Source organism: Ursus maritimus, unplaced genomic scaffold (assembly GCF_017311325.1).
Source record: "Ursus maritimus isolate PB19 unplaced genomic scaffold, ASM1731132v1 scaffold_1, whole genome shotgun sequence".
Taxonomy (NCBI): domain Eukaryota; kingdom Metazoa; phylum Chordata; class Mammalia; order Carnivora; family Ursidae; genus Ursus; species Ursus maritimus.
The window spans coordinates 7617038-7638980 of NW_024423343.1; the positions used below are offsets into that span (position 1 = coordinate 7617038).

At 59.0% G+C, this 21943-nt stretch overlaps 2 protein-coding genes across 5 annotated transcripts; both read right to left on the reverse strand.

The window, feature by feature from the left end:
- Positions 1-1271: 1271 nt before the first annotated feature.
- CHRND (cholinergic receptor nicotinic delta subunit) lies at positions 1272-8532 on the reverse strand. Of its 4 annotated transcripts, XM_040637082.1 has the most exons (12): positions 8481-8532; positions 8043-8188; positions 7569-7613; positions 6958-7067; positions 6697-6852; positions 6369-6478; positions 5266-5466; positions 3915-4026; positions 3698-3812; positions 2642-2846; positions 2433-2551; positions 1272-1735 (listed from the first exon to the last, which is right to left on the reverse strand). In XM_040637082.1, the coding sequence occupies exons 1-12, from the start codon at positions 8530-8532 to the stop codon at positions 1553-1555; spliced, it is 1554 nt and encodes a 517-aa protein (XP_040493016.1). In that variant the 3' UTR covers positions 1272-1552. The 4 variants fall into 4 exon arrangements, with proteins under 4 accessions (XP_040493016.1, XP_040493022.1, XP_040493028.1 ...); XM_040637088.1 differs by lacking the exon at positions 7569-7613; XM_040637094.1 differs by lacking the exons at positions 7569-7613; positions 8043-8188; positions 8481-8532 and having other exon boundaries at positions 6972-7039.
- A 523-nt stretch (positions 8533-9055) lies between these two features.
- PRSS56 (serine protease 56) lies at positions 9056-14435 on the reverse strand. The gene is made up of 13 exons (XM_040637109.1): positions 14145-14435; positions 13402-13509; positions 12961-13014; positions 12656-12845; positions 12166-12265; positions 11912-12077; positions 11532-11674; positions 11125-11287; positions 10760-10936; positions 10509-10673; positions 10359-10421; positions 9900-10006; positions 9056-9519 (listed from the first exon to the last, which is right to left on the reverse strand). Exons 1-13 carry the CDS (start codon positions 14242-14244, stop codon positions 9235-9237), a joined length of 1821 nt encoding a protein of 606 aa, XP_040493043.1. The 5' UTR covers positions 14245-14435; the 3' UTR covers positions 9056-9234.
- Between the last annotated feature and the right edge of the window lie 7508 nt (positions 14436-21943).

The following is a 21943-nucleotide window of genomic DNA, read 5'->3' on the forward strand; positions in this document are numbered from 1 at the left end:
CGGGCTGCACCCAAGATGTTGACCAGGGTCGTGATCTCATCTGAAGGCCCAACTGGGGCTGGAGGACTGACTTCCAAGGTCACTCATGAGGCTGCAGGTAGAGGGCCTGAGGTCCTTGCCAGGTCTCTCCACAGGATTGTTCCCCATGCCAGCTGGTTTCCCCAAAGTGAGAGATCCAGCTGAAAGCAAGAGCAATGGAGCGGGAGCCAGGGAGATGCTGCAATGTCTTATAGAGCCTTATCTCAGAAGCGACACGCTGTCACTTCCGCCTCATTCTGTCGGTCACACAGATCAAGCCTGGTGCAGTGTGGGAGTGGGCTACACAGGGTGTGAATACCTGGAGGTGGGGATCGCTGGGGCATCTTGGAGGTAGGCTGCCATTTTCCCAGCATCTGCAGCCTCAGACTTTGGCCCTTGGGATAGGATTGTTGGGGGCTCCCTTTAGGGTATAGTTGTCAAATTTAGTAAATAATGATACAGGATTCTGGGGTGTCTGGGTGGGTCAGTCGGTTGAGCTCTGACTCTTCATTTCAGCTCAGGTCATGATCTCAGGGCTGTGAGATTGAGCCCTGGGTGTGGAGCCTGCTTAAGATTCTTTCTCTGCCTCACACCCCCAAAAACAAAACAAAACAAAACAAAACAAAACAGGATGCCCAGTTAAGTTTGCATTTCAGAAAAACAATGAATATTTTTTTAGTAAAAATATGTCCCAAATATTGTATGGAAACCCTACTTTGGGGAGGAGAATAGTTGCCCAAGAGGGGACACTCCTTGGGGGAAGGCTGAGTTCTGGGGCTCTAGGATTGTGCACGTGACCTAAGGTTGACAAGCTGACCTTTGGTCTCTGTGGGTGTTGAGCCTGGCCCTTCCATCCCAGTCCTTGGCTTCCCTGAGGGACCCAGACTAAGTTACCCAGGCAGAAAGGGCTGGGGAAGGCCATTTTGTAACCCTGGCGCTCCCACCTCTGCTGAAACCCTCTTCCTTAAGAGCTCTGAGAGGAAGGGGTCCCTACCTCAGCCCCAGGTGGGGCCTCAGAAGCCCAAGGCTGAGGGGTTGTTGAGAGGAGGGTGGCTGGAGGAACAGGGAAGTGAAGACACAGGACTCCACCTGCTCTACCCCCACCCAGGGAAGGAGAGGCAAGAAAAGGCCTCTGCCTTTCTGACTCCTCAGAGGGGTCCCAGCTTGAGTGACATCATCCCTGACCCCTGAGCCAGCCCCCTTCTCCCCCCAAATTGTCCCACCCCGACCCCCAGCTGATGTCCACTCTTAGACCTCCTCGGAGGCTCCTGTCTTTAGCTGCAGAGGACCTGCGGCTGAGGGGGGCTTCCCCCTTCCTTCCTTAATCTCAGGAAAGCCCAGCTCTTCCTGCCCCAGCCTTGCAGGATCAGCTGCACTCAAGCCTCAGGGTCAGAAGTTGGCCTCCCCAGGAAGGGCTTGTCCTTTCTCAGACATCCCTGTCCACACAACTAGCCCCCCCTCCCCATCCCTCTTAGGCCAAAGGCCCCACCCGACGCTGCCCGGGAGCTGGGCCAGCAGGGCAGGCAGGCCTATTCTAGATGAAGCGCTTGTCCTGCTCGTGGTAGGAGAAGGGGTCCCCGGGGAAGGGCTGGGGTGGAGGCTGGTTGTAGGCCCCCTGCAGGAAGATCCAGGCCGTGCCCACCACCATGATGGGCGTCACCACAAACAGGCAGAGTCGGTCGACTGTGCGGGCCACTCGGTTCCAGCAGTCCTTCTCCTGGGGGCAAGGAGGCAGGGACAGTGGCTTGAGGGAGGCTCTCAAACCACGGGCCCACACCCCAAGCTGGGGGCCCAATGACAGAGGCATGGCCTTGGTGTATCTGTGGGGGTTGCCTCAGGCTTGCACCAGATGGGATAGGCTGGAGTGTCCCCAGCAGGGCCCAGGACCCCTGAAGCTAGGGTCTCTGTCCAGGAGACCAAGAGTGGTCACAGCCTCCCTCCTCACCCCACTTCAGGGCTCCAGGGGCTGAAGAAGAGCTGGGGTGCCAGGAGCCTCTCTCAGGGGGCTGAGGAGGGTACATTGTCCCCTCTCCTCCTTCTTCACCCCTCCCAGAAAACGGGGGCCCTTTCTCAAGAGAGAGGTTTTAAAAGTATATAATATTGAAAACCACCTAAGGCTGCCTTTTCAACGTCTGCTTGCATCTGGAGTATCAGACTTGGAGTTGAGCAGGGACAAAAAATGGCTGGGCATGGTGACAAAGAAGGGCCCTAAGGGAGCTACGTGCCTGTGCCCGAGCGAAGGCTGTGTGCTGTGAGCTGCCGGGGGCTTCTGGGTAGGGCCTCTGCCTCCCGGGGGGCCTGGAGTCTGCACCCACCGTGAACTCCTTCACCTCAGTGGGTATGTGTCTCTGAGGGGAACCGAGCCCCTTGAAGACAGGAGACACCCTACGCATAGGCTACCTGTGGCTCCTCACCTCGTTGTAACTGTTCTGGTCCCTCATGTGGCTGACGATGAAGTTGGCCCCATCCACGGCTGGCTTCAGCTCGCTGAAGAGCTCCTGCTGGGCTTGCTCAGACCCTGCGGGGGGCCGGCCTGCGGAGACCAGGCCACAGGTGGGCATGAGGCCTGCTGCCAGCCCACCTCCCACGGATGGGCCGCACTCCCAAGCCACCGGGGACCCACGTGCAGTGGTGAGGCGCCGGGCCAGCCCGTGCCGCTCGGACTGCTTCTCAAACATGAGGTCGCTTCGGGACTTGAGCAAGAAGTACTCGTCGGCCTTGGAAATGTAGCCCAGGGAGCTGCTCCTCCGGATGAGAGGCCCTGGGCTGGGCCCATCCTCTGCTGGGCGGGACATGTGCAGGAGTTCGGGCAGGGTCTCCAGGAAGAGCTGTGGCAGGTCAGGGGGACACAGGAAGGGAAGGTTGTTTTACAGGCATGGGGTCACCTTCACACATCAAAACATCTGCGACTCCGTTCCGGGCTGCCGCAGAGGACTCCCGAGTCATGCTGTCACCAATTCCCCCGATCCCCTCCTGACGGACACTTGTCTTGCTTCCAACTCTCCCTCATTACTCACCGCACAAAGCAGAACTCATTTGTTCAAAATGAATTATATATGAAAAATGAAAAAGTAAGAACAAGGCCCCAAATGCGGAGCGCTCTTCTTCAAATGCTGAAGCCTAAACCAGTTGCTAAAACATCCTCTGCCATCCCAGAACAGCTAGCGGCCCTGCCGTGGCTGAGAGGCAAGGACACCCCTCCTGGGCACACCGTCCCCACATCCTTTATCTTCTCTTTAATCGGGGTGGAGCGAACACACGGTAGAACAAGCCGCCCTGAAGTGCAGAGTTAGACGAATTTTTACAGGTGCATTCAACCGTGTAAACACCCCCCAGAGGAGATCTCTAACACGGTCCCAAAGGGTCCCTCGTGCCTCCTCCCGTCACACCCTACCCACCCCTAGGGGGACCACCCTCCTGACTTCTATCGCTAAAGGCTAGTTTTGCCTGTCCTTGAACTTCACGAAGAGGAGACCATGCAGCCTGTGCTCCTTTGTGTCCGGCTCCTTTCGAGTGACAGTGCACTGGGAGAGTCGTCCACGCGGCGTGGGTAGCAGCATGTGGCACTTCGGCTGCAAGGGGTGGCAGTCGCCCATGCAAACATGCCACGGGGGGCTTTCCCTGCTCTCCTGTAGAGGGACAGCCCGACGGTCTCCAGCTTCTGGCCGAGAGCCCTCACCTTCTTGACCCCCTCAGACAGCACGTGGGTGCTGGGCGTGCGGAAGTGGATGTTGAGCACGATGACGCAGATCACCACGACCATGGTCACCAGCACCATGCCGAAGAGCAGGAACCTGTAGGCGCACGCTCAGCCTGGAGCCCGCGGGCCACGGTGGGGTGTGGCAGGGCAGGGGAGGGGGCTGGGGGAGGCATGGCGTGGCCCAGGCATCACTCACTTGCCAATGAGGGGGATGGCCATGGACGTGGCGGGCAGCCGCTTGGAGATGAGCAGCAGGAAGACAGACTGAGCCAGGAGCACTGAGATGGCCACTGACGTCTTCTCGCCACCTGGGGGAGCCCCGGACTTAGCTGCCACCTCTGGCCTTCGGCCCAGTGGTCCCACTGCGACCCCTGCACCGCTGTTCACAAAGCCACGGCACCCCGATGAACAGCGTGGGCTACGGAGCTAGAACACGTGGGTTCAAATCCCGGCTCTGCCATTTACTGGCTGGGTGACCTTAGGCAAGTAGCCTAACCTCTCTGTGCCTCGGTTTTCACAGCTTCCAAATGCTGTGAGGACCAAGTGAGAGAGTGCATGTTAAACGCTCATCGCGCGGCCTGGCACTGGGCAGTGCTCAGTGATCACCAGCTATCACCGTTAGACAGCTCGCTGCCACTCAACCCTCTAAAAGTCACAGGTCTGCGTGTGTCCCCCTGTACAGAAAGCTCCAGGGCAGCCTCAGAGTGCCCATATTTCCCCAACTCCTAGGCCTCCACTCAGAGACCCTAGCCTGGCACCACCCGGCTCCTTCCGCCGGAGCTCTTGAGCATGCTGTGTGGTGGCCACTGCGGGTCCTGGGCCCACAGTCCCGTCCCCCACCCAGGGCCCCTCCTCTCCCTGGAAACTGCCTCCCGGACCCATCTCCGGCTCAAGCACCGCCTCTGCCAGGGAAGCTTCCCCCATTCTCCTACCCCGCAGGCCAGGAGCCTAGTCCTGTGCATTTCACAGTCTCGGCCAGCAACAGAGGCTGGATCGCATTTGTCCCTGGGACTCCCTGTGCCTCGCTTCTAGTAAATATTCTGAAACTATTATGAAACCAAGAGCCCAGTTTACATGTGCCCTTCTAGAACCAGATGAGCATGGACTGCACGCCTCCACGCCTGGCTTCCTAGAGATCCCGTTATCCAGCCGCCGGTTCAAGGTGGATGGCCTTCCGTGTGCCAGGCCCATGGTCACACATGGTGACCAGGACAGACCTGATCTCTGCTCCGCCAGAGGGACAGTCCCGTGGTTCTCCCTCTTGAGGGGACTTCCTTGGGAAACCCCACCGTGAGAAGCAGAAGCGGGGGCCAAGAGGGACGGACCCCCCAGGCGCCCTGTCCATTTGGAGATGTTGGACAGGGTCACGAAACCCCCCTTTTGGCTGGCCACAGGCCCCTCATGCCTGGACCGGGGTGTGGTGACCCCCTTGTGTCTCCCAGGAGGAAGTGAGGGGAGGGCGGGGGAGGCCGAAGCTCAGCCGCCCTCGGGGAGAGGGAGAGGCTGCCCCAGGTGGCCGGGGGGCTGGGACAGGCTCTGAGGCTCACTGTCAGCCGGCAGGTAGAAGACCAGGTTGATCATGAAGGAGATGAGCACGCAAGGCACCAGGATGTTGATGACATAGAAGAGGGGCTTGCGACGGATGATGAGGTAGAAGGTGACGTCCTGGCGGCCCGGACTGTCCGGGGGGACGCTGGGGTCCACGTTGATCCTGGCTGGCCGGTGCGCGATCTCCCACTCCCCGTTCTCTGAGGGGGGCGGAAGGGCACCTTGGTGTCAGGTCAGGCAAGGGGGCGGGGGGCGGGGCTCGGGGCAGGACTGGGGGCTGGGTGGAGTGAGCCAGCCTGAGGGGGCACACAGAGGAAGGTTAGGGTTCAGTTTGTGGGTTTTTTCCCCTGAGGGCTTGGGATAGAGGTTTCAGTCTGCAAAGGGGAAATTCTCCTCTGGGAGGGGGTTGTTTTTTTCTTCTTCTTGGAAAATGTAGAAGCTGAGGCCATGTATGGTTCAAATAAGAAGTCTTATAGGTAATGATGCAGTGAGCGGAAGACCAACGCCTAGCCCTCCACACCCTGGGGAGGTAGCAGCCTTAGGACCAGTGTGATGCAGGTCTCCCCTGATAGACAGGGGCATGCAGTGGGGGCCCCATAGGAGATCTGAGCCTGGTCACAGTTAGGGGCAGGGGGCCGGGGCTGTTGGTAGGGGGCGACACACATAACATTAGGATGCCCACTAAAGCCGCAACCACACCCCTGGGCTTACTGGGAACAGAAGACTAACTACCCTTCTCATCTGTCAGTGACATCTATCCCCAGGGACCCTGTCCGGACCCAGGAGGGTCTTCTGGCCTGGACAGCATAAGGGGTGGGGCACTGGCACCAGTCTCTGCCTTTGGGACACAATCCCCTCCGGCTGGACTTCTTTTCCTTCCGATGTGCTAGACTTGTGTCAGTAAGTATATCTGTGTGTGTTTCTCTGTGGGTCGGCGTGTGTCTGTCCATCTGTGTCTCTCTGTCAGTCTGTGTGCCTGTAGGTCCATGTTTCGGGTGTGTGTGTGCACACGTGCATCCCTGGGGGGGGCGGCGTCGGTGTGACCGTATCCGCAGCTGTGTGTCTGAGGGGCCTGCCCACCCACAGCCGCTGCTCCCAGCACCTGTGAAGCCCTCCGGGTCGATGATGATCCACTCCACGGGATAGAAGCGGCCCTCTTCTTCCTCCTGCTTCAGACTCAGGGTGATCTCCTTGGCCGTGTACTTGAGGGAACTGGGGAGGGCAGTGGGTAGAGGGTGGCCCTCAGCCATTGGCTGCAGGCAGTGACGGGGAGTGGGGAAGGCTAGTAGAGGAGGTTCGTGGTCAGAGGGTCTGTCGTGGGTGTGGGGGAGCTCTAATCAGGACAGAGCGGGGGTCTCTGCCTGACAGTGCTTCATGCACCTCCCTCAGTCCCTGGCAGGGGTGAGGGGTGGCTGGAGAAGTGGCTGTACCTGAACTTGAGAGAGCAGTTCTGCCAGTCGAAGGGAAAGTAGGTGACAGAGATGGGGCAGGAAGAGCGGAAGATGGCGGGCGGCAGCCAGTACACATAGCCGGAGGGGTAGATGAGCACATTGCAGGAGTAGGAAATCTGGAAGGAGCCGTCATTGCTGAGGGACAAAGACAAGGGCAACCGTGAATGCCAGCCAGCTTGGAACTGGCAGGGTTGGGGGAGCAGAGCGGGGAGGGGCTGCCAGGGAGGGCTGCGGCTCTACTTGTTCTCCAGCACAATCTCTGGGAGCCACAGCATGTCAGGGGGCAGGCGCAGGACACTGATATTTCCAAATTCTTCAGCATCCCACTGCAGCCGGCTGTCTGTCCAACCCTGGAAGCCCAAAAGAGGTGTCAGCAATAGACTTTGCTGTTGCCCAGGCCCCCCACTCTCCTCACTTTCCTAGAGGAAGACTGACAGGGTCTGGAAGCTGTGACAAAAGAGGTTTGGGGGAGGTGGGTACAGAATTAGGACTCAGGTCTGTCATGTACAGTTGTGTAGAATGTACACTGCACAACCAAGGAAGTATATTTCCATTGTGGACATAGAAGCCGTGTGTCTGTATTATGAACTTCTGACAGGCGGCAGAAAGTGTCTTCTAATAACATCAGGATATTGTGACAATTTTCCCCTAGACGAAGAATCCCAATCTACTGGACGTCTCTATCTGAGCTAGTGGCTATACAAGGTGGTGAGAAGAGCATCTCGGCCTGTGGGTAGGAGCCAGCTCCTCCTGGAGGACAGGAGGATCCCTTCTGGAGATACCCAAGCACAGGGGGGCCTGGGCCCTGCAACCTCACTGCCCCCCCCCAGCTCTGAGTGGGGTATTCTTACGTGTTCAATCCATACGTTAGTGGTGAGGGTCTCCTCAACTTCTTTCTGAAATCACACAAGACGGCTGTCCCCCAGGGCCCGCTTGGTTCTTTCACCTACGTGCATTCACCAGGCACCTGCTCCCAGCCACCACCCAGGGGAAACCATGGCCTAACCAGACTCCTACCACAAGCACTCACAGTCAGGAGGGCGTGGGCAGACCAAGGAGCAAGGAGGTCGCATGGCCTCTGAAGTGTGTCATGGGTCTGATACAGCCCCAGAGCTGAAGCTGGAGGGGAAGGGCCATCAGCCCAAGGCCCGTGGGCAGCACTGAGCTTGCAGAATGCGGGAGCCTGCTTCCCTGGGGAGGAGCTACCATAGCCCAGCCTGGGGCCTGGAGCTTCCTCTGTGGCCATCCCAGTCGGGAGACATCCATGCCTCCAGGAAGCTGTCCCTGCCCTCCCATCTCCAGCCCGCCTCAGAGGGGCCACTCACCAGGGAGATGAGGTTGGAGAGCGTGAGGGCCAGCGAGACCTCCACACTCTCTCCTTGGTGTGCCACAGGCCGGAGCTCCTTGTTGTAGCTTTTCTCTTCAAACAGGTACCGAATTAGCCGCTCCTCCTCATTTAGGCCCCAGCTGCCTGGGGAGGGATAGGGACAGGGATGGGGTGCAGGGAGGTGGGTGTGGGAAGGGAGCTGCCCTGGACTCCTGCTGGGCCATGGGGCTGGGCTCAGCTGGGGGATCCAACCACTGCCCAGGAAGGGGTCCTGGTGGTCAATCCCTCCAGGGAGAAATGGCAGTGGGGGTGGGGGGTTGGGCCTGATGCTAAAGGAGGGAGCACCAGGTAGGAGGGGTGGGAGGGAACCATGCAGTAGGGGCCCTGGGTGCGAGTCCTGAGGGACCCTTCAGGGCAGGGTGATGTCCACTCTTACCACACACAACCAGTATAGCCAGCAGTCCCAGCGTTAACACTGGCCCCTCCATCCTGTCTCTCTGACTGGGTCTTGTGGCTGCCCCTCCAGTCTACAGGGCTGGGGAATGTGGGAGGATTGGAGAGGGGACAGGTGCAGGGGAGGAGGGGTGGAGTGCAAAGGGAAGTCGCAGCCGGAAATGCAATCTGACACTTCTGGGCATGGCTTTGTGGTAGAAAACCCAAGGCAGGTGACCAGGGGGTGGGGAGGGGGACTGGCTGCCAGGCAGGAGCTCAAGGACATGAGGCAAAGATCCCAGGCTGCAACTCCCCACAACTAGCAGTAGGGGTGGGGGCTGGGTAGAGGCACTGGGCACTGGGGGCTGTGCTGGTCAGCCACGGGTAGGGGAGTGGTGACAGGTCAGCTGTTGCCGTTTCTTGGGGGGAAGACAAGTATGGGGAAATGGGGGCTTAGCAGCCTCTCTCCAGTGTCTTTGTGACCTCTGCCAACTGCTTCTGGAGGCTGGGCCCTGTCTGGCCCTGTCTAATGTCCACCCACCCAGTTCTCATCCCAAGAAAGCTCCAGAGTTATCTCTGTAGGTCATAAATAATGTTTATTAAAGCAGCCGTGATTTTCTGATGGCACATGTGGGAAGACACATGGACCCAGGCCTCCTGCCCCACACACCCAATCAGCTGTGGCTGTGACAGTTTGTCATCACAGGAGCCCCTTGGAGCAGTAGGTCCTGACCAGGGGTTGGGGGACCAGACATGGTTCATGGTCCCCTGGCTGGAGAAATCTGAGGACTGAGTGGGGGGTGCCCCTTCCTCCCCAGTCCCTGGCTCTGCCTTGCACCCATCTGGGGTCCCTCTGTCTCTGCCAGGGCGGCCAAACGGAAGGCCTGCAGGGCCTGCACCAGCAACCGGGGGAGGCTGCGAGCCATCGTGGCTGGCTCCAGGCCTACCAGACCGCCGAAGACTACATGCTGGCCCCCCAAGCCTGCCCGCACCCAGGCTCGGAAGAGGCCAGTCAGCGTCTTGGAACCCAGATCTGCCAGGACCTGCAGAAGGAGGAGGGTGCTCAGGGCCCCACAACCCAGCTCTTAGTCCGCCTCCTCCTGGCCCCCAGAAACTCTCACTCAGATCCACTCCCCCCTTACCCCCCAAACCTGCACACTTCCTGCTCACTTACACCCCCACATGCCCTTCCACTCACACCTCCCCCCCACACTTTCACATCCACCCAGCACCCCAGCTTACATACAGCTGCCCTTTCCACCCCTTTCCCCCAAGACACCCCCACTTCCACCCCAAGCTGCTGGGGGGTAGGTCCTCCCTCGTCCTGTGGAGGGTGCCCCTTCTGTCTCCCTACTCACCAGGGCTGACCCAGGTCAGCCTTCTGAGGCCACTGTGAGTGAATGTGGGAAGCCTGAGGACCTACCTCATGAAAGTCCATGGCCAAGTGCTCTGATGGGACCTGTAGGATCCAGGCATGGGTCCCTTGAAGGGTGGTCAACTTCTGTTGCAGGCTCTCCAGCCCAGGGCAGCCTGCAGAAAGGAGAGAGGTCCTGGGAATAGCAGAAAACTGGCACCAGCAACGAGCTGGGAGTGGGATTCCCACCAGAACCTCAGGATGAGCCTCCCAGGGGGCGGATTTCTCCTCATGCTACGGATGGGAAACTGAGGATCAGAGAGGTTAAGTGATAACACAAAGCAGATGGTCTCTGTTGACACTGAGGGGGGCCCAAAGCCACAAGTGCCCCCAAAGCGTCATCCTCCCTACTGCGCGGGGGTCAGGTGGGGAGAGCGAGTCTGCCGGCTGCCCCAAGAATCCCCTCAGGGCCTCGCCAGCCCTTGGCCTGCTACTCTCCCGGCAAAGGCCGGCAGGGGGCGTCATTACCGTTCGCTTCCTCGCGCGGCTCTGGCCTCCGCTTCGGGAACCGAGCGCCTGCAGCCCGCGATCCTGGGGAGACGCAGCGTTAGGGGATCGCCTCCGCCGCGCAGTTGGTGCTGGGGGGTGCTGGGGCTGGAATGTGAAGGCGCGGGATACCTGGGTGCACCCGCTGCTCGCGGGAGGGGTGTCTGGGAGGCTCCAAGAGCGACAGAGCGGGGCGAGCCGGGGACGGGGCCAGGCGCCGCATCCCTGGGCCGGGGCCGAGCAGCTCCTGAGCGCCCCGCAGCAGGCCCAGCAGGGTGTGCGCCAGCGAGCGCAGCTCTGCGGGCGGCACAAGGGCGGGAGCGGCGGTCAGACGTGGGCCGGGCCCCCTGCTCCCCCGGCCCAGCCCTGTGAACTGGACTGACCGCATCGCCTCCGGCGCTGCAGGCACTGCTGGTGCGCCAGACGCGCACAGGCGACCGCTGGCCCGGGGCACAGGCGGGCGTAGAAGGCGCAGGGCGGTGCGGCGTCTGCCGGCGGCTCCCCGGGCGGGTCCCAGGCCAGCAGCTCCCTGCAGCTGGGCTCCCGGCTGGAGGCGGCTGCTGCAGGGGGCGGCGGCGGCCAACTCAGCCCCGGCTTCGGGCCCTAGCCCCCCGCAGCCTTCCCCCCAAGGGATGCAGGCTTTGCCGACGCAGTCAGGGGCTGGGGGCCGGAGGGGTGAAGACCGGCTCGTCCCAAGGTCTGTGAGCAGGCCACTCCAGGGAGAGGTGAATAGGAACGGGGCGCTCACCGTTCATCTGCTCCTGAAGCCAATCTTTGAACACGGCCACACGTGTGTAGACCCCGGGCTTCCCTGGCTCTCCGCATCCATCCCCCCAGGAGGTGACTCCGTACAGGACCTCCCTGGGGTGGGGGCCAGGCTCAGAACAGGTCAGGGGGCCTCCAGAATCACCCTGCGGGACCGGAGCCAGAAGAGAGGGTACTACATTGACCTGCCCCTCTCATTTGCCAGCCTGACACTTGGCAGGGTAAGGCAGCTCTGAGTTCTCATGGAAGTGCTACTCTTGTACCCAATTTAGCAATGGGAACATAGAAGCTCAGATAAGTTGAGTGACAGCCAGACTGGGGAAGGGAAGAAGCTGTCCTGTCCCTGGGGAGCAGCCCACCCAGCATCCTAAGATCAATCAGGGCTCATACCTGGCACGAGTCGATGCCCCCGGCCAGGTAGCCGGCACAGAGCATGCTGCTGGGGTGCAGCTCGGGCCCCAGGGCCCTTTTGCAGGTGTCAGCGCTGAGCAAGGGCACTCGGGCCTCTCTCACCGCCTCAGCCTCAGGCCCGTCTACAGGGAAGCAGGGGAGGGGGCTCAGGCCTGGAGGGCAGGGGCCTCACGAAGAAGGTTTCCTCTCCCACCTCCCTCCTTGATTCCTCCCCCTTTGCAAGATCAGACAGCATTTTGCAAAGGCGTTCAACCCTGGGTCAGGTTCCCTACTCCTGGCCTTCCCAAACTCCACTACCCTAGCCCCCCATTCTTCCCGCTCACACTAGCGGCTCACCTAGGCCCCGGTCTGCCCCATACCTTCGAAGAGGGCCCCCCAGCCCGCGATGGCGCAAGCGGTGCCGGCTGGGGGCTCCCGGGTCCCCTGGGGCAGGCACACAGGGCGCACTGCCCCTGCCCCTGCCCGGCTCACCGGCGTCCACAGCTGCACCAGGGCCAGGTCGTTGTGGAAGGTCCGCGGGTCAAACTGCGGAGGGGGTGGCGGCGCAGTGTCAGTGAAGCGTGGGGTGGGGGTGCTGTTCCCAACTCCGAGAGCCTGGGGGCTGCCCTCTCACCTTGGGGTGGGGCAAGATGCGGTTCACCGGCACCTCCTCCGCTTGCTCCCCCCCAGTCCCCTCGGCCAGCGTCACCGTCCACAGAAGCTCGTTCGGGGCGCTGCGGGACGAGCGGCGGGGTGATGCGCAGGACAAGGGTGAAAAGAGTCCCCTGGAGACCCCGCACTCCGCCCACCGGCACCACGCCGCAGGTTCGCACTCCGGACTCTCTCTTTCTCCGCTGTTTCTCGCGGGGCAGAGAGGGTGGGGCGGGGAGAGGCGGTGGCCCCTAGTAGGTCCACTAGCCGGGCGGAGCGCCCCCCCGCCCCCAGATACCGCGCCCAGGGTGCGCGGCGTGGGCGCCTTGAGGCCGGAAGCCGGGGAGGGCGGTGGCCGCCGCCAGGGGGCAGCAGAGACCGGCCTTCCCGCGTGTCGCCCGCCAGACGACCCCGGAAGAGTCTGACCACGCACCGGGGATGTGGGCTGGTCAGGGGCCTGGGCTCCAACGTACCCCGCGAAGCAGTGCGCCGCGGTGAGCACCCAGGACGCCGCCACCAGGACGCCGCCGCACAGAGGCTGCCCTCCGAGTTGCAGCCTCACCAGCCAGGGCCAGGCCCCGGGCGGTGCAGCGCTACCCCCAACAATGCGGCCGTGGGCACGCGTCACGTTGACAGTGCTCGGGCGCCTCTGCCCACACGACCCTAGAAAGGTGGCATCTGCGTTACAAGGGACAAACCCTGGCCGCCCTCACCATCGAGGCCCCTCCAGGGTTCACCCTGCCTTCCGCCCTGCCCGCTTGAGCCCTTTCGGCCTCACCTGGCTCAGCGGGATCCTGGAGGAGGGGGGCCTGCGGCCTGGGACGCCCGGGGCCTGCTGAGACACGCACCTCTGAGCCTGGGGGCTAGCCTCCCACCCTCCCTGCACCCCAGGCAGAGCCTGGGCCCTCTCTCTGCCCTACCGCTCCCCTCTGTTACTCTACCCCCCAGCAGTCAGGGTCGAGTTCAGCAGCCATGAACTTCTCACTGGTCACCAATCGAGCCCAGACTCCTTCTGCTCTCCTGCCTTTGCACAAGCTGTGCCCTGTGCCTGGCGTGCCCTTTCCACTTGGTGAGACCTTCATCAGCATTGTCTCGGTGGCAGTCCCCACCTAGTTTCTGTCCCCAAGAGGTGAAGGGAAGAGATAGGGAGGACAGGAGACCGGGCCCAGGGTCGTCAGTGTCAGCTCACCGGGACATGGGACGGTATGATTGGCACAGCCTCTGCACTCATGCAGTCTGTGCTGGATCTCCATGGCCACGCGATTCACTGCCCACTGGGCGCTTCTCTGGGCAGCCTGCAATGCTTTCGTGCCCTGGGCTGATAGAGCTGCTGGGACATGGGGCACAAGTCAAGCACGGTTGGGGAAGAACCTCGGGCTCCAGCCCTGAGCCCGCCTTGGGAGACAGGGGAAGGAGGTGGGGCTCCGGGAGCACCAGGCCAGAATGGGGAGGACAGAGAGCCCCAGGGCCCCAGGGCCCAGCACTCAGAGCAGGTGGCCCCGAATTCTCAACCCAAGAGCTCTCTCTAATTCAACTGAGCTGGGCTGGAATCTCTGAAAGGGGACTTTCCTTAAGTCCTTGAAGGAAAAAGAGCACCCCAAAGGTAGAAACATCACAAAACTCAGGCTTCTTGACAAAATAACGGTGGTCAAGCTGCCCACCTTTGGGCCCAGATAGCCAAGGAGATGCCACCCTGGACCCCTTCCTCCTGCTAAGCCCAGAACCTTCCCTAAAGCACACCCTCTGGGGGTGCTTGCCAGGTCCCCTTCCCTCTGCACCCTTGTCCTCCCTCTTCCTCGCCCACCTGTGCCTCAGTTCCTGGCCCCTTCCCCCTGCAGGGTGGGCAGAAGGGGCCAAAGCTCCCGATGAGTGGGAGTGGCAAGGTCATGCTCCCCTGCCCCGGACCCACTTCCTCTGTGCTCCTCCCACCTCGGCCGCACCCTCAGAACAGCCCAGGCTCACCTTGCAGGGTGCTGGGGGGCAGACGCGTATACAGTGGGTGCCCTCGGATAGACCAGGGGGTTGGGAGGGGCAGCAGCAGCAGCAGCATGGACAGCAGCATGATGACCAGGAGCCGGGCCAAGCGACCCTGTCCTCCTTCCCCCTTGGGGTCCACCCTCCAGGTGCTTATCCTTCGGTGTCTGCCTCCCACTGCCTTTCTGCCCCTGGGCACTGAATTCTTGTCCCCCAAATCACCTGACTATTCTCCTATTCTCATCAAAATCACCCACTTCCCTCAGGCGGCCCCTCACCTGGCCCTTAACTCCCGGGAGCCCACAGGGGAATGGGGCTTGGGGGGCTATATAGAGGACAGACTGGGGGGGTACTCGGGAGGGGGGCCAGGGTTGGGGGAGGGATCGGGGTAGTGGGCACGACCCTCACCTTTGAAGTTTCACAGTCCCGGCTCTGAGGCCCCCCTTCTGTCAAAGGAGCCCTTGTTTCTGCGGCTCCATCAAAGCGGGCTGGACAGGCCAGAAGAGCTGACGGTTGGGCTGGGGGCCAGGCAGAGGGGGGCCGGTGGGTAGGGGCTGGCCCCATCTCCAGGGCTTGGATGGGGGGGGGTCCCATCTGCCTCTACTCCCTGAGGAGTTTATGGCTATGCTGGGGGCACATACTCCTGGAGAGAGGAGGGCAGGGGGTGTCCGCGGGTCCTCAGCAGCCCCACCCCCTGAGGAGGTGCCCAAGCTCCCAGCCCCTCTGCCCCTAATTGCTTGGCAGCGTCTCTCCCCCATGTAGCCATTTCTAAAGATGATCAAAGCGCCCTAATTAGCGCCGTAATTGCCGCACTGGGGGTAGTGGGGTGGGAAGAGGCAAAGGCAGGCCCGGAGAGGAAGGCGGACATGAAAGGCCCCACCAGTGGCCCAGTTTGGGTCGGCCAGGCCCCAGCAGCTTCTGACGCTCTCCCAGACCCCCTGCCCCTATGCAGCGCTCGCTAGGCCTGTCCAGCATTGTTCTCAGTTGCTATGACCCTGATCTGGCAGGAGGGAATCTTCTGGAGTCTCATGGGAAGGGCCATAAATGAGGAGCTCTCCTGAGACCAAGCTCCCACCTGGGGCAGAGAGGAGGTGCCCTTCTGCCCCACAGAATGTCCTGGGGCCAAAAAAAAAAAAAAAAAAAAAGAGAGAGAGAGAGAATCTTGGCACCCCAATTCATGCTGGTGACCCAGGGTGGCTTTGGCAGGCCTGGTGCCTTCCCAGAGCGGATTCTGTCATGACGTCGCCCACATAATGTATTACCCTTTCTTCTGCAGCCCCTTCTCCTTTTGCGACTCTGATGGGAACCTGCCCCCCTTCATAAGACAGAGCCCCAGACCTACAGAGATAGCCTTGAGTCAGGGGTCCTAGTCTTGATGGGTGAGTGGGGAGGGGGGGTGGGGAGCAGCCAAGTCCAGTAGCTTCTCCAGGTTCTTCCTTCTATGCCACCAGGCAGCAGAGAGTGAGCACGACCTCTTTTTCCTCCCTGAAACCCTCTTCCCCCTTGATCACTGAGATGTCCCATCATTTTGGTTCTCCCCCAGCTCTCTAGGCAGTGGCCACAAAGAAGTTTGTGGAACTCCTGGAAGTCCACTGACATTCCACCCACCCAGTGGATCCTGGCTCCTGAGAGCTGAAGATCGGCATCTCTTCCCAAGTCTGCACTTGCATCACCTTGGTAACCTGAAAGCAGCCACAGTGGGAGTATTTACACCACGGAAATCAGCACATGCTATAAATCAGAGCCGGGGGGTGGCTTCTGCCCCTCAAGACCCAGCTCAACACCCCCCCCCACCACTGTATATGCCCCCTTCCCCCTCCCTGGTTACCACCACCCCTCATGAAGATCATGCCTCTGGTTCAGGAATGCCATGAAATAGTGTCTGAGTAGGGTTATTGTGAGGGACTACTGTGAAGCTGGAAATTACTTGTATTCTTCAGACTACCTATCCCTCTAGATAGGATGTGTATCTAGATAGGGTATATCTACGTTTTTATCCATGATCGCAGATTCTTGGCAGAGAGGGTGTTCACTCAACATGGGCTGTGCATGAAGCATAAACAGAGGTTTGAGAAAGTGTCCAAAGGAAATTATTTGTGGTTCCAAGAAAGAGCCACCAGGGTAGGGGGCCCAGAAAGCAGAGAAGGTGGGTGGAAAGCCTCACAGGCCTCTGGGTGGAGAGGCCAACACTGCAGGCTATCCTTGGAGCGGGCATCCAAGCTGAAGGGATGAAGGCCTGGAGCGAACCCCCTGTGGCCGTTCCCACCGGGGCATTCCTCCAGGAGGAGCGAACTTCCTGCACATCGGGCACCTCAGTCCCTCGGCTGCTTGGATCCTGCCAAAGCCAGGCGGGCCAGGCCAGAGCCTCTGAGCCGCCTTCTGCCTCGGTTGGTCTTCAAGGTGTGCGGTGGGAGGAGTAAAAAGACCCAGAGCTGCTGGTCTGTTTACCGCCCTTCCTGCCCCAGCTCACCTCAGGGTGAGAGCCCCACCACCGCCAAAGAAAATCAGGGGCCTTACAGCATGGACTGTGAGCCATTCAACCCCTACCCTCTTCCTCCCAGACCCCTGGGACTGTTCATCGAAAAGGCACTGTGGTTTTGGAGCTCCCTGGCCCAGGCACATCAGGAGCAGGCCCCCCTTCCTCTCTCCCTACCCAACAGTGGAGAACTGAGGGTGAGGGGAGCCCTCTGCCCACCCTGCCGCCCCCACAGAGTTTCTGAAGCTCCACCGGAGCACAGGGAGGCGAGAAGAGTTTTGCATCAAGCGAGAAACGGAGAAACTGGAGCTTCAGTGGACACTGCCCAGAAAGAGAAGATTCTAAGCTGGCAGGTGGAGAAGGCTCAGAATCTGGCCAGATGTTGGCGGGGAGCTGCCCCTTGCCGCGGGAACGCAGCCTCCGCCCAGCACAGCCGAGGCAGTGCCTGGAAAAATGAAATTGTTTCAAATCTATTTCCCGCCGAGTCGAGATTCCCCAATAATCGGGTTCAAGCCATCTGCAGCTGGGCGCTGGGTTATTTGTCGTCTGTCTGCTGCCAGGGAGCAGGGCTTTGTGCCTCGTCACTGCGGTGTCCCCAGCACCTAGGACAGAGCCTGACACACTGTATTTGCTCAGCAACTGAAGAAATGAATGATCAGCACTGCCCCTCTTCCGGCTCCGGAGGTGAATTCCCCGCCTCCTGTGCACCAGGCTCCATCTGTCCAAGGCAATCCTGGGGTCCCCCCTCCCCTGTTGGCTCCTCCTGTGCGGGGGTGGGGGCCCGGTCTGCTGCCTCTTCTCGCTCGCACCCATGTCCTGGCTGTGCAATGCTGTTCCTCTCCCTGGAGCAAGTGTGTCAGAGAGACGTGACCGCTTCTGGGGGGGCTGGTTGGTGATCTTGGGACCCAGCAGAGCTGGGGTCTTCTCTCTTCTGCTCTTCCAGTGTCCGTTCCTCTTTGCTGTCCTGTTTTTGGGGGTGGCAGGGGCAGGATGACTGTCCAGGGCGAAGGAGGGATTCCAAAGGGACCGGAGGGATCTTTACTGGCGTCCACAGCCCCTGGTTCTTGCACCTCCCCACCCTCCCCCCACGGTCACGGCTGCCCTACCTCGACCCCTCCTGCAGATGCAGGAGAGCCATAGCCCCAACCTCCCACTTTAAGAGGGAGGGAAAGAACCTTGGACCTTTTTGTTGATATTTCTGGAAAACTCCAGCTGGTTCATGCCAGGAGGCTGCAGCCCTGCAGCCTCCCCCCTCCCTGGCACAGAGCCTTCTTTTGTGTTCTCAGGAGGACAATGGGGGGATCCTGGGTCTCTGGAAATGGGAAGGAGAGACCCAGGCTCTTGCTGCCCTAGGTCTGTACACTTGTCCTCTGGGGGAAGACCTTCCTCTTCCTCCTCCTTCAGGACCCTCTTACGCTGATGTGTTCACCCCTCCCTCCAACCCAAACCACACTGACCTCCTGGGCCCCGCCAGAGCAGTGGAGGGGAGACTTGGCCAGCAGCTGAGCAGGCCACCTTTGGGGGCAGTGTCTCTGGACAGGCTAGGGGGACCCACAACTGTGCCAGCTCCGGGGACCGAAAGTGGCCAAGAGCCAGATTCCCCTGCACTGAGGAGCGAATGGAGGCCGCAGTCAGGGTCTTCTAGGGATGAGACGTCGCTCAGGCTGTGATTCAGAGCTCAGGCCTGGGGTTCTGACTGCTTGTCCGGTGACCTTGAGTGAGTCACTTCTTGTTATGGGTTGAATTGTGTCCCCCCGAAAGCTATGTTGATGTCCTAATCCCCAGTACCTCAGAATATGATCTTATTTGGAAGAAGAGTTGTTGAGATGCAATTCAAGGTGAGGTCACACTGGAGTATGTTGTCGTCCCCACAGAAGAGCAGAGGCACCCGGGAAGAGTGCCGTGTGACAGTGGGAGCACAGACCGGGATCACGCTGCTTTGAGCCAGGGACTCTGGTGACACCGCAAGTACGGGAAAGCCACGGACCAATTCTCCCACAGACTTTGAGAGAGTGTGACCCTGCCAACACCTTGATTTTGGATGTCTAGCTTCTAGAATTGTGAGAGAACAAATTTCTGTTGTTTTAAGCTAGTCTGTGGCCATTTGTGATGGCAGCCCCACTAAATGAACACACTTCACCCTCCTCAACCTCAGGCTCTCAATCTGTGAAATGGGTTACCAACAGCCTGGCAGGGAGAACACCTGTTAGGCCTCCTGCAAAGGGCTGGCAGGGGTTGTCACCACTGCTCTCGATCAGCTCTCGGTAACCCTGTAAATAGATAAGATGCTATTTCCCTGCATGGATATGGTGATGGCAGCGAGGGCCCGATCCCGTGGGGGCAGCCAGGGAGATGTGGGAGCCCAGAGAACAAGGGAGAATGGGATACAGGGCAGCAGGGAGGGTGCACGTCCCCAGGCTGTGTGTGCCCTGACGCTCAGAAGGTTTCTGCACAGGGGACTCCTTCCTCTTGGATTGCTGTCTCCTTCAGCTTGTCAGCTTTGCTTGCTGCTGTGACCTTTCTTTCCCTCTGGGCTGACCATGACTTTAAGAGGGAGAGGCTGGGTGCTGCCTGGGCTGGAGGGTGCTGAGGCCGGGGCTGCCCCCTGCAGGTTGAATGGGTCTCTGAGAATGGGGGGAGTCCTGGAATCTGCATGTAGGGCTCTTGGAGGTTGGCAAGACCCCTGGCCTCCTGGCTCATTTTTCACCCAATGTTCTGGGCAGGAGCCACAGAGCATGGATACATCCAGTCCCCCCAGCTCCCTGCGCACATCCCCCAGTCTTCCCGAGTTCCATCCCTTCCCACCACACTTTCCTGTCAGCCTCTTCTGCAGTCCTTGGGAGGGGAAGGGGGTCATCCCCGCCACTCTCCCCTCCCCCGGGCCAGTACAACCTTCTCCAGTAGGGCCACCCCTCTACCTTGGCCGCTGGGATCCTTTGGGGGGGGGGGTGTGGGCGCTCTGCTTTTCTGTTTTAATTAGAGACCTCCAACTTCTTTTCATTTAGTGAGAAAAGTTGGAGAGTCCAAAGGAATTTTGCTAAAATTTCCAGTAAAACAGAAACAAAGAAAATACAAAAGCACGAGCGCACCTGAGTTTATAAAGCGCACAGTTTGCCACCACACCCCCCGGGTGCGCGCCGCTGGGCGCGGCGCGGCGCCGGGCGGCTCACCCCTCAGGCAGAACACGACGAACTCGCCATTCTGTCCATCGAAAGGGTCAGGTACATTCAGAAAAGACCTGTAACAGCTTTATTTAAAAATGTCAATATTAGGGGCGCCTGGGTGGTTCAGTGGGTTAAGTGTTTGCCTTTGGCTCAGGTCATGATCTCAGGGTCCTGGAATCGAGCCCCACACTGAGCCCCACACTGAGCCCCACACTGCTTCTCCCACTGCCTTTCCCTCCCCCTGCTTCTGCTCCTTCTCTCTCTATAAATAAATAAAATCTTTAAAAATATAATAGGGGCGCCTGGGTGGCACAGCGGTTAAGCGTCTGCCTTCTGCTCAGGGCGTGATCCCAGCGTTATGGGATTGAGCCCCACATCAGGCTCCTCCGCTATGAGCCTGCTTCTTCCTCTCCCACTCCCCCTGCTTGTGTTCCCTCTCTCGCTGGCTGTCTCTATCTCTGTCGAATAAATAAATAAAATCTTTAAAAATAAATAAATAAATAAATAAATAAAAATATAATAAAAAGTCGATATTTACAATGTGCCCGAAATCATGTCCTTTTTTTTTTTTTTAAACCATTTAAACATGATGGGAATCTTTAGAGAAGGAGGGCATCGAGGCAAAATTCTTTTAGGTTGAAAAGATGCAAATTTTTGCATACCACTGCTCAACCTCGTGATGGAAAGAAGCAGACCCTTTCGCAATTCTGCCTGTCCTCCCTCCCTTTCTGTGTCTATTGTGTTTCCTGTGGTCTCTCTCCTAGGCTTTCCTTCCCTTTTCTCAGTCATGCTGTCATTTGTGTTTCTTTGAAACTCGCTAATTTAATGCCCTCAGTTTCGACTGTAATATTCACATTTCTCCTCCTCTTACATGATAGATCCTCCCTGATCAATAATTTTTATTCTTATTGCTTCCAAATCTTTTGTTATTATGAGATGATCATTTTAGAAAACGCTGACATTTGCTGGAGTCATGTGGCTCTCTTCACTGTTCCTTCTGTTTATTTTCTTTTGTTAAGATAAACCAAAATTAGATTTAATAAATTATATTTAAAATATTCAATCAGATCCCTTTGTAGCAATCGTTCTATCAATTTATCTCTCTAAACGTCTTATCCGCATCAACGCAAAAAGAGATTTCTGGAAATGGTGGTTATTCATTAATTACAGCTATTTCTGATAGGGAGATTTATTCTTATTTTGTTGTGCTTTTTACTTTCTTCTTTGTGCTTCCCTGCCTCGCTTGAATGCTTTAAAACCAGCAGGTAGCCTTTATACAAATGCAAAACATGAGAAGTATAAAAGAAAAGTAGGGATATCAGGAGGAAACTTATCAATGATACAGAGTTTGTGGCTGCAGTATTTCACCCAATAAATGCTCAAGTCAAAAGTCGGTTGGAAATAGGCAATTTCATGTGGTTCAATGTATTACAATGATCTTTAATCATGTCTGAGGCAAGTATTATCAGACCCATTTTACAGGGAAGGACACTGAGGCTCAGAGAAGTTGAGTGGCATGCCCAAGACCCCATCACAGGAAACTAGAGGAGCAGAGATGAAAAACAGTCCTGCGGGCTGTGGAGGGCCATGCCCTTGACCGCAGCCCAGCCTCGCCTCCGGAGTCCACAGGTACCTCCCGGATACGCTGACCTCCAGGGGTTTGTTCAGGTTTCAGCACAAAGGTGGAAGAGTCTTCTTGAAACGGTGGAGGGTTTGCCTCCCCCGACAGGACGCCTGGCTGTGCCGGGAGGGGCAGGAGCAGCTGTGGTGACACTTGGGGGTGGGGGTGGGGGGTCAGCAAGGCGGACAAAGCAGCGGGCAGAGACCAGGGACCAGGAGGACTTGGAGTGCGGAGGAAGAGGAGAAATCAAGGCCACGGATGCCTGCCACCAAAGTCCTTCCAGCACCCATCTTGCATCCCCAGCGCCCCTGAGGTCTGGAAGGCCCTGTCAGGGGGGGCCTCAGCCACTCTCCCCTTTCTGAGTCCAGCTGCCAGGCGTGGGGTAGAAGGGGAGCGCGCATACACCAGGGCCCCAACGCAAGGCCTAACTACACTCTAGCTGGGCATGTCCTGCCCCCCACCCCCCGCACCAGAGCCCCAGGCCCCATCACTTGAGGGTCCAGCAAAGGCTGCGGGGGGGGGGGGG

Excerpts from the sequence above, each read along its gene's own strand:
- CHRND (XM_040637082.1), bottom strand. The coding sequence starts at position 8,532 with ATGGAGGGGCCAGTGTTAACGCTGGGACTGCTGGCTATACTGGTTGTG. Across the intron at positions 8,189-8,480 it reads GGCTATACTGGTTGTGTGTG|GCAGCTGGGGCCTAAATGAG; the intron begins GTAAGAGTGGAC and ends ATCCCTCCCCAG. Across the intron at positions 6,479-6,696 it reads AACTGCTCTCTCAAGTTCAG|TTCCCTCAAGTACACGGCCA; the intron begins GTACAGCCACTT and ends TGCCCTCCCCAG.
- PRSS56 (XM_040637109.1), bottom strand. The coding sequence starts at position 14,244 with ATGCTGCTGTCCATGCTGCTGCTGCTGCTGCCCCTCCCAACCCCCTGG. Across the intron at positions 11,288-11,531 it reads GGGGCATCGACTCGTGCCAG|GGTGATTCTGGAGGCCCCCT; the intron begins GTATGAGCCCTG and ends CCGGTCCCGCAG. Across the intron at positions 10,007-10,358 it reads GCCGCGCGAGGAAGCGAACG|GCTGCCCTGGGCTGGAGAGC; the intron begins GTAATGACGCCC and ends TCCTTTCTGCAG.